The sequence below is a fragment of the Anthonomus grandis genome, chromosome 6, assembly GCF_022605725.1.
Source record: "Anthonomus grandis grandis chromosome 6, icAntGran1.3, whole genome shotgun sequence".
NCBI classification, from domain to species: Eukaryota; Metazoa; Arthropoda; class Insecta; order Coleoptera; family Curculionidae; genus Anthonomus; species Anthonomus grandis.
This window is the reverse complement of record NC_065551.1, coordinates 22436828-22447391: the sequence shown is the minus strand read 5'-3', so window position 1 is coordinate 22447391 and position 10564 is coordinate 22436828. Positions and strand designations below refer to the sequence as shown.

Below are 10564 nucleotides of genomic sequence, written 5' to 3'. Positions count from 1 at the left end.
CTAGAAACATTAATTTATATAGAGTTCCTCTTCACCAGACGACAAACTTTCAAAAATCATTTACGTACAGGGCGTGTAAGATTTGGAATGTCCAAATACAATAAAATATTTTACATTAAATAGTTTTAAAATAGCATGTGAAATTAATGCTCCTGCAGACTCAACTATAGTCTCGGAACTAACTAATATATACAAATATTTTTGTTTTACTCTTGCCTTTGGTTTTTGTTCTCCTTGTATTTTTAACAATAAAGGTGCACGCATTTGCTTTTTGACCTAAAATACGTACAAGTAAACATTATCAAAAATTGTCTGGACCGTCTATCATCCGTCTCCCGCCATTCGTCGTTTCCTCCGTCTCCCTCTAGCCTCGGGCTTATAATTAGTTATTATGGAAAAATTATATTATAACTAGAAATATATTAAAATATTAATTACTTATATTGATTCTTAGCACACATTCGTGCAAATCTGTTGTTATTCTTTCTGTAATAATTTATTTAGTTTGATGATTTTTTTTGTGTTTTTTTTTTAATTTTCCTTATAAATTAACCAACCTTAGGTTTGTCCCAGTCTTGGCTTCTTTTGTCAGTAGCTAAATAGTATCAGTTGTTGAAAATTCCGGGACAGACCTTTTTGCCGGTAGAAGATGTAATTTAAAATATAAAATATATTATCTTTATTTAGTTTGTAGGAATGTATTGACTCTTTATAGCAAATAAATTACTTTTGATGATTTTGAAAATTGCTAGTGAGACTTCCAAAGAAATAGTTGTCCCAAAAGGAATTCCTTAAGGTGCAGTAGTAGCCTAGAACTATACAAAATATACATTTTTATTATTGATAACGCAATATAATATATAAAATATTATAAAAATGATATTCAGGCACCTAAAAAAGCCATAAATACAGATTTTAAAAAACTGTATAAGATCAACCAAAATTACTACCTTTTTCTTAACCCAAAAAAAAGCACTGTAATAATACTTAAAAATTAAGTTGCGACTGCTTGAAAATAAATTAAAATTGAAGTCAATCATAACCAACTAGAAATTAACGAGACGATGAAAAATTTGAGTGATATGACTCTAATTAAGATTTGATAGACACATGTATCTAACGAGCCTATAATAGATTGAAGCTACTATATTCTCTTGATTATCATTACCAGCCAAAAAAAATAATCTACGACTTCCTTGTGCTCTTGAGGTACACAGTGATGGAGATATAGTTTATAAAAAATGGTAAACTGCACTGGCAAAAAACCGAATTCAGAAAAATCTTAAACTCTTGCCTTCGCGTTATTTATAGGATAAGAAAATATCAACGAATTTTCTATAAGTTATATAAGATGCAGTGGTTGAAAATGGAAAGCGCTAGAAGAATTCACTCAGCATGTTTTTACCACGAAATAATCACCCCTAAAGCTTCTTTTTAAGTATAAAAAAATGTTTTTCTATTACTGTGCTTAAATTACTTACTTAACACACTTTCCAGGGTTTATAAAGTTTGACTTTTTACGCAATAGTGCCTAAAAAAGTCTTTTTGCACGCTAAAAAGTAGTTTTATTTGGCGTTTGTTTGACATTTAATTTGTAATTTTGTACTAATGGATGCTTCATGAGCGTCAAAATTAAATCAGCATGCCTTACAGGATTAACTTGTTAATTTTTTTTTAAAGTACTTATCGACATCATAAATAATTAATTTAAGGATGCTATAAAAACACTGTATTGACAAAATATAAAATTTTTATTAGTTTTATATTTTTTGTTATCTTTTACGTATTATTGGATTATTTCCAAAAAATTATATTACATAATTAGGCCTAGAATAAGTATATAAAGGGACCAAAAGGATTAGTAATATTGTATTTGGTCAAACAAGTAGATCAAAATGAGTCTTTTAACAATAAACACTTTTGTCATTATTGTATTTTCTTTCGTATGTGTAAAAGGCATGCCTAAGACATCTAATGAAGATAGCCTTGTTTTAGTCCATACTGTAAGATAATAAAACTATATCAATCAGTATTATTTTAAAATTGTAAATTATATATATTTTTTTAGATTTTTCGCCATGGCGATCGTACTCCTGATAGTCCAGGGTATGCCAATAACCCAATAAACGAAAGCTTCTTTCCTGAGGGATATGGGCAACTCACTAAAGTAAGTAAAATGGCTTTTATATCTTAACAATTATTTTTTTAAATTTTTATAGGAAGGAAAAAGAACTGAATATAGGTTAGGTACTACTCTACGTAAGAGGTATAACCACTTTTTAGGTCAAACATGGAATATTAATTATTTAGAAGCACGAAGCACAAACTTTAACAGAACAAAAATGTCTTTGCAACTTGTTTTGGCTGCACTTTATCCCCCACGAGATTATCAGGTTTGGTTTAGAAACCTGGATTGGCAGCCTATTCCTTACAATGTTTTCGAAAACGATGAGGTAGGATAGTTATAAAATATTTATTTATAATTTTAGGTTATAATATATACTTACAATTTTAATATTCAAAATAATTTTGTTTTTATTAATTTTTTAGGAATTTTTGTTTTTCTTATGTAAAAAGTATACTACCGAGCTTGACAAAACCCAGAATTCTAATGATATTCGAGCAGCAATCAGTATCTACGATGACGTTTTTAAGTACTTATCTGAAAAAACTGGAGAAAGCTTCAGTAGTGCTTTTCAAGTGTTTTCTTTATATTTTAGTTTATTGACTCAGGTAATTTTATAATATGCTGGTGTAATAACTAAGTAGCTTTATGGCAATATTGGTTTTACAGAAAGAGTATGGGTATCCATTGGAAGACTGGGTCATACCAATATGGCCGGATGTTTTTGTGAGAATTGCTGTGGATAATTACTATATTCTTACCAATACCACTTCATTAAAACAAGGCAGTGGAGGTAATAAATGAAATATTTAAGACTTAAGATAGTTCTAAATACTTTATATCGTTAAATATATTTAAGGTGCGCTCTTAAAAAAAATATTGAGAGACTCTAGAGCAAAAATTAAAGGTACCATTAGCCCATCCGATTTAAAAATGTACTTATACTCAGGCCATGACTTAAATATTGCCACTATGTTACTAACTCTTGGAGTATTTGATGAGAAAATTCCTTCTTACGGATCTCATATATTATTTGAGTTACATCTTGTTAATGGAGTGTATGGCTTTAAGGTGAGTAATACTACTACAAATCTTTAAAATTAATTAATTATTTTTTTTAGATTTTTCATCAGGATTGGTCAACTGAATATCCAAGACTCTTGACTATTCCTGGATGTACTGCTTTTTGCCCTTTTGATCAGTTTGAAGCTTTGGTTGCTGATGTTATCCCTCAAGACGGCTTTTGTTCAAGTTTATAACTAAAAAAAGCTTATTTTTGTGAAAAATATTTTAGCTGATACATCGATATTTCTAATATATGTACAAGAGTTGATAATAAAATTTAAAAAAAAAACGTTAATAATCATGCTAGTTTTTTTTAGTAAGAATGCTAGTTATAAGGTTAAGTTTTGAAACCACGTAACTAAACTACTGAAAAAAGATTTTCCGATACATCCTTCTTGGTCTTACACATTTTAAATAAGATTTAGCTTTAACTGCCTGGAATATTTAATTAATTATTTTTCGTAACGTTTGAGATAACATTTGTTTTACAATTGTAGGCACTTGAAGCTATTTAATTTAAATCATATTTTGCTTACCTTAAATGTTTAATCAACTAATTATAAATTATCGTTTGAGTCAAAATTTTAAGCTTTATAATGAAAATTATACCTCAACTGCATAGAATAATTAAATAACTAATAATGGCATTAAGATTAAAATTGTTTTACAATTCCAGGCAGTTGCAGCATTTAAATAAAATTAAGTCTCACCTGTCTAGAGTTAGTAATTAAATAAAATTTAATTAACGTTAAAGTCAACATTTATTTAATTATTCCAGGCACTTGGGGCATTTTAATGACGATTAAGCCTTACCTGCCTCGAATTATAAAACAAATGGTAACTTATACGTTAATTAAAAATAATTTAATTGTTTATTTCATACCTAATTAATTTTTATTTGACGTTAAATTCTAACAAAAATTTATTTTGCAATTTCAAGCAGTTGACTTCTAGACTTTTTAAATTTTAAGCATATCAATCAAAATTATGCCTCACTGCCTGAAATAAGTAACTTGACGCACTTTAATTAAAATTACTTCTCAATATGCTAAAACAATTAAATAATTTATAAACTTACGTTCAAGTTAAAATTTATTTTACAATTCTTTTTTTGAAAAAACGAAATTAAAAATCACTGCTATTATTAAAAATTATTATTTCCAACATGAAAATTAAACAAAGAAATTTTTTCTGCAGCTATCAATAAACAAATTTTTAAAATCAATACTCAGCTAAATATTGTAAGAATTTTTAATAATGTTTCTGGTTTTTAAAATAATTCCTGATTAAAAAAGTATCACTGCATTAATTATTATTTTCTTATAATCATAAAAAAAAATTAAGAGACTATGAGCGTTTATATAATTTTTGTTATGGAACAAAATGTTTAATTATATTCTTTCTTGTAAATCATGGAGATAACTGATGTGAGAAATGTATTATGATGTTTGAGCCAATAGTGGTAAAAATATTTTTCACGCAGTTTAAGAACGCTTTTGCCTGAACTTCATAGAATAATTAATTCACTTATTATTGGCATTAAGGTTTTACAATTCCAGGCAGTTGCAACGTTTTAATTAAAATTATGTCTCAGCTGCCTGGAGTAAGTGATTAATAATTATTTTATTAACGTTTGGGTTAAAATTTATTTAATAATTTCAGGCAGTTGGAGCATTATGATGATTAAGCCTTACCTGCCTCGAATTATAAAACAAATGGTAACTTATACGTTAATTAAAAATAATTTAATTATTTATCCCATACCTAATTAATTTTTATTTGACGTTAAATTTCCACTAAAATTTATTTTGTAATTTCAGGTAGTTAAATTGTAAATTTTTTAAATTTCAAGCACTTCAATTAAAATTATGAACTAACTGCCTGGAATAAGTAACTTGAGGCACTTAAATTAAAATTACGTATCAATTTGCTAAAACAATTAATTAATTTATAAACTTGCATTTAAGTTAAAATTTATTTAATAATTGCAGACAATTGAGGCATTCTAATTACAATTTTTCTTCCGAAAAACTGAAATAAAAATTCACTGCTATTATTTAAAATTATTATTTCCAACATGAAAATTAAACAAGAAAATTTTTTCTGCAGCTATCAATAAACAAATGTTTAAAATCAATGATGAGCTAAATATTGTAAGGATTTTTTATAGTGTTTTCGGTTTCTAAAATAATTCCTGATTAAAAAAGTATCACTGCATTGATAAATATTTTATTATAATCATTAAAAAAAATAAGAAACTATAAGCGTTTATATAAATTTCATTAATGTTAAGTAAGGAACAAAATGTTTTATTATATTTTTTCTTGTAAGTCATGGAGATAACTGAATGATAGCATTTGCCTCAAGTTCATAGAATAATTAATTCACTTATTATTGGCATTAAAGTTTTATAATTCCAGGCAGTTGCAACGTTTTAATTAAAATTAATTCTCAGCTGCCTGGAGTAAGTGATTAATTAACATTTTATTAACGTTTAAATTTATTTTGTAATTTCAGGCAGTGACTTGTAGAATTTTTAAATTTCAATTAAAATTATGCCCTAACTGCCTGAAATAAGTAGTAAATTTTCTAATGACATTAAAGTTAAAATTCTTTTAAAATCCTAGGAACTTGAGGCACTTTAATTAAAATTATGTTTTAATTTCCTAGAAGAATTAATTAATTGATTTTTAACTTATGTTTAAGTTAAGACAGATATTTTCATGTTTTTCCTTGTCTTATATATTATTCGTTCCATAAGGTTGATGTATTTTAAGGTTTAGTTTTAGCTGCTTGAAATAATTAATTTATTAATTAATTTTCATAACTTTTGAGATAACATTTATTTTAGAATTTTAGGCAGTCGAGACTTTTTAATTAAAATTACGTCTTATAATTACGTTTTAAATTAATTAAAATAACGTACTTATTTGCTTTAAATATTTAATTAACTAAATAATAAATACCGTTTATTAAAATTTATTTAAGAATTTCAGGCAGCTGCTTGTAGATTTTTTAAATTTGAAGCAATACTTTTCAAAATATGCCTCATTTGTATAGAATTTTTATTAACTTATTAATAACGTTAAGATTAAAATTGTTGTACAATCCCAGAGAGTTAAATAATTTTAATTAAGAATAACTGAGTCTTACTGCCTAGAAATATTAATTAATTTTTAATTACCGTTAGGTTAAAATTTACATTATGCATTTCAGACAGTCAGTTTCTATAAAAGATATGCGTCACCTGCCTGGAATAAACAATTAATTTAATAATGGCGTTAAAGTTCAAATTGTTTTACAACTCAAGATTGTTATGACATTTTAATAAAGTTTAAGTTTAACTGCCTGGATATAGTAATTAATCAATATTTAATTAACTTTTAAGTTAAAATTTATTTAATAATATAAGACAGTTGAGGACGAAGGATTGAATAAGCTAAAAACAAAATTTAAAAGAAATGAAACCAGAAAAAATTTAAAAAAAACAAATGTAAATCTAAAAGCAGATATTTAAAAAAGCAGTTTATATATAAAATGAAACTCTAATAGAGTATAGTAATAATACTTGCAGAAGAAATATAAGATTTAAAAAATACGTAGTGGAAATTATTGATAGAAATTAAATCCGGATAAAAGAATTAATAAAAGCTTCGCAAATGAAAACTTATAGCATAACATAAAAAGAATATAAACAAAATTTATTTTAATTTTAAATGCCAATTTTGTCTGTGAATGTTTATTTAACTAACTTTGTATATATTTTTAAAACATTAAAAAAAAAATTCTTTATAAGAATGCTATCTCTTCTGGTATCTTCTCTATGCTTTATATTCTAATTATACTTTATATACTGTAAAAGTATCTACAGTAAAAATACTAAGTTATTACAGTACAATTAGTAATAGCAACTCTTACTGGCATGTACAATGCAACAATTAACATTTTAAATAAATGTTTGAATGTGCTATGAAGTATTGTTGCAATAACTTATATACAAATAGAACAAGTTTCAACTAGCTCTTAGCATCTTTTCATGAACTGTTTTTTTTAATAAAAAAAAACTTTTAGATTTTTATTGCTTTTAACGTTACTTAACAGTTAGTAATGTAGTAGCGACTGTTATGGTTGCATAGATTTAAGATAGATGATACCCACTTTGTTGCTCAATAGTATTATTACCCTGTACGAAATAGAACCTTGCACTGTATTTATACATGTTTTTTTGAGAAGTAGAGCCTATACTAGACGATCTAAAGGTAGTGCTTAATGAAAAACTTTAACGCTTGTAATAATCGCCTTATAATCTTACAAAGTCTCGATACAGTTTAAGGAATTAGAAGTGAGTCTTGCAAGTATTTTGATCTATGATAACACCAGTTCTTACTTTGCGAGAATTGCCTAAGAATACTTAAATACTGTAGGTATTTTTATCGTGCAGTGTCCAGCATTAAATCCAAATGCAAACCAAATTAAACATGTTTGAGGCATGCCTGGATAAAGACTATGAAGTGTTACTCTAATTTTAAATTTCATAAAATGCAAGCAATCGGTTAGGCATGTAATGAAAACACTCAATATGCAAAAAGCCACTCCGCTTAAAACATGTTGATTATTATGTCTCAAAATATTCTAAAAAAAAACTAAATAGCAAAAATATCCTTAATTCATGTCAGTCACGTGTGCCACAACTGTGACCAAAAATATTAACTTATCTCTATATGGCTAAATTATTGATTGTAGGATCAAGAAGATTAATACCAATAAAATTTTCAAAAGTCAATAATAATTAAAAACACAATTTAAATAACTAAATTTATTTGGAATTTATTAAGTATAATAAAGAAGCTTAATTTAAAAATATGATAAGATTTTGCTTCCTATAAAAGTCCAAACTTATTTTTGAAATCACTATACGTCCACCATGAATAGCATAGTAACTATATGTTTGGCTCTGTCTGCTTTTTGCTATCTTGAGATAGTTAGTGGCAGACCATCTGTCAATAATGATACCCTTTTATTAGTCCATACCGTAAGTCTAAATTCCAATTCTTGAACTAATTTATTATTTTATTTTATAACTAGTTGTTCCGTCATGGTAATCGTACCCCTGATAGCAATGGATACGACAACAATCCTATCAATGAGAGTTACTATGCTGAAGGCTATTCCCAATTGACAAACGTAAGTGCATTAATTTTCTTTAAAATAATATTAACAAATAAAATATTAAATTCCAGGAAGGTAAGAGGACTGAATACAAACTAGGAACTACGCTTCGCCAAAGGTACAGTAGCTTTCTGGGAAACACCTGGAAAGCAAATTATTTGGCGGCTAGAAGCACCAACGTCACCCGAACCAAAATGTCATTGCAGCTAGTATTGGCTGCCCTGTATCCTCCACGTGGTAACCAAATTTGGAATCGTCATTTAAATTGGCAGCCAATTCCTTATGATTTAGTTAAAAATGATGCGGTAAGTTGAAATAATAAACTCAAATTATAATTATTTTTTATGAATAAATTGAAGGAGCTTTCCGGAAGCCGAGTTTGTTCCAACTACAGCACAGAGGTTAAAAAAGTGTTATACTCAGACGAAATCCAAGAAGCTCTTAGTGTTTACGATGATATTTTTAAATATCTATCCAACCAAACCGGACAAAACATAAGTACTCCTAATGATATATTTGATTTGTATTTTAATTTAATCACTCAGGTATTATTATGAATGAAATTATAATGATTAGGTATAAAAAATAATTTAAATAATTTAGGAGGAATATGGGTATCCATTAGAAGAATGGTGGGAACCAGTATGGCCTGAGGCATTAGCCAGAATTGTCATTGAGAATTATTATATTAAAGCTAACACTACTTATTTAAAACAAATAACTGCAGGTAACATTATTTCTTGTTAAACCGATTATGGTTTAATAAAAACAATTTTAGGACTACTTTTAAAAAAGATGATAACTGACTCTAAAGCTAAGATTGACGGTACTATCAGCCCAACAGAAATAAAGATGTACCTCTATTCCGCTCATGAAATGAATATTGCCAGTTTTCTTATAGCTCTTGGTGTATTCGATGATTCAATTCCCAATTACGGTTCTCATATCTTGCTTGAGCTACATTTAATTGATGGAGTGTATGGATTCAAGGTAAGAAAATATATTTTGAAGGCTTAGACCTAAAATTATATTTAATTTTTAGGTCTTTTATGAAAACTGGACCGCAAGTTCTCCGAGGCTCTTGACTATCCCAGGTTGTAACGCCTTTTGCCCTTATGATGACTTTGTTTCTCTCTTGGAAGAAATAATTCCTAATGAAGGTATTTGCTAAACTTTTTACCTGAAAATGAAAAAATAATAAACTTATCTAAACCATTAAAAAGTACTATTTCTAAATAACTGTATACTAAATTTTAAAAAGCAAATATAGATAAGCTATAAATTTTTAAAATAATAAATATTTATAAAGCAACAAATAAGTTTTTTATTGATACGTGTAAATAACGCCAATAGCTCAGTAGCCTGTCAATACGTTGCAGATACCAATATCCAGCAATAATTTGGCAATATCCTTCGATGTGACCTAAGCCAAAGCAGCCCTTTCAAACCCCATTGTGTCAAACACATTAACAATACAAGATTACAATGCGTCCTAAACAACAGTAAACTGGATGGCAGGATATCACTTGGGTTCCGTAATCTGCAACCAAAATGAACATACGTTTAACAGGCAAATCCCTTTCTCATTACATGCATAATCTCCTGATAATGGGTAGAGGTAATCCTATGGACAGAATTTATAACTCCGTATGTGTTAAATTTATGCATTTTTATTACTAATCTTATTTAAAAAATTAATTTTTAGAGCATAAAATAGACTTAAAATTTTAAAATACTGGCATAACTTAAATGGATATAAATAACTTTTATTAATTTATTCAGAATAAAGTCCGAGTGGGCTCTATACTACCCCATATCTGGAAAAGCACAGATAAACATACCTATTAGTTTTAGTATTAGTAAATCAATATCCGATTCCCACTCAAAGATATAATTCTATTCTTAGCTCCTAAAGCCAATTACTTAGTCTAAACCTAAATCAATAAGACTTTAACATTCATACTGATTGATAATTAGCGGGATACCTAAGCTGTTACAACAGTTCTATAATTCCATTAGTAAGATATTTCACAGGTATGAGTGTGTAAACTAAAGACCGATTAATAAACATTTGTATTAATTTAAGCTTTAATATTCTTTGTTTATATATGTGTGTCGTAACTAGACAAAAACGGATACACAATTTAATTAAAAACTAACGTATTTTGTTGCTTAAAGAGTTAAAGTGGCTTTGGTAAAATACAG

The 10564-nt window shown here is 27.3% G+C and overlaps 2 protein-coding genes across 2 annotated transcripts; both read left to right on the top strand.

The window, feature by feature from the left end:
• The first annotated feature begins 1872 nt into the window (after window positions 1-1872).
• Window positions 1873-3488, top strand: LOC126737700 (venom acid phosphatase Acph-1-like). The gene is made up of 7 exons (XM_050442696.1): window positions 1873-2003; window positions 2069-2167; window positions 2220-2453; window positions 2551-2733; window positions 2795-2918; window positions 2985-3196; window positions 3247-3488. The coding sequence occupies exons 1-7, from the start codon at window positions 1896-1898 to the stop codon at window positions 3382-3384; spliced, it is 1098 nt and encodes a 365-aa protein (XP_050298653.1). The 5' UTR covers window positions 1873-1895; the 3' UTR covers window positions 3385-3488.
• Window positions 3489-8102: 4614 nt separating this feature from the next.
• Window positions 8103-9678, top strand: LOC126737912 (venom acid phosphatase Acph-1-like). The gene is made up of 7 exons (XM_050443004.1): window positions 8103-8222; window positions 8276-8374; window positions 8431-8664; window positions 8719-8904; window positions 8963-9086; window positions 9138-9349; window positions 9402-9678. Exons 1-7 carry the CDS (start codon window positions 8115-8117, stop codon window positions 9528-9530), a joined length of 1092 nt encoding a protein of 363 aa, XP_050298961.1. The 5' UTR covers window positions 8103-8114; the 3' UTR covers window positions 9531-9678.
• The last annotated feature ends 886 nt before the right edge of the window (window positions 9679-10564 follow it).

Coding starts and splice junctions, on each gene's coding strand:
- LOC126737700 (XM_050442696.1), top strand. CDS start 1,896: ATGAGTCTTTTAACAATAAACACTTTTGTCATTATTGTATTTTCTTTC. Junction 2,734..2,794: donor ATTTTAGTTTATTGACTCAG/GTAATTTTATAA, acceptor TTGGTTTTACAG/AAAGAGTATGGGTATCCATT. Junction 3,197..3,246: donor ATGGAGTGTATGGCTTTAAG/GTGAGTAATACT, acceptor TATTTTTTTTAG/ATTTTTCATCAGGATTGGTC.
- LOC126737912 (XM_050443004.1), top strand. CDS start 8,115: ATGAATAGCATAGTAACTATATGTTTGGCTCTGTCTGCTTTTTGCTAT. Junction 8,375..8,430: donor GCTATTCCCAATTGACAAAC/GTAAGTGCATTA, acceptor ATTAAATTCCAG/GAAGGTAAGAGGACTGAATA. Junction 8,905..8,962: donor ATTTTAATTTAATCACTCAG/GTATTATTATGA, acceptor TAAATAATTTAG/GAGGAATATGGGTATCCATT.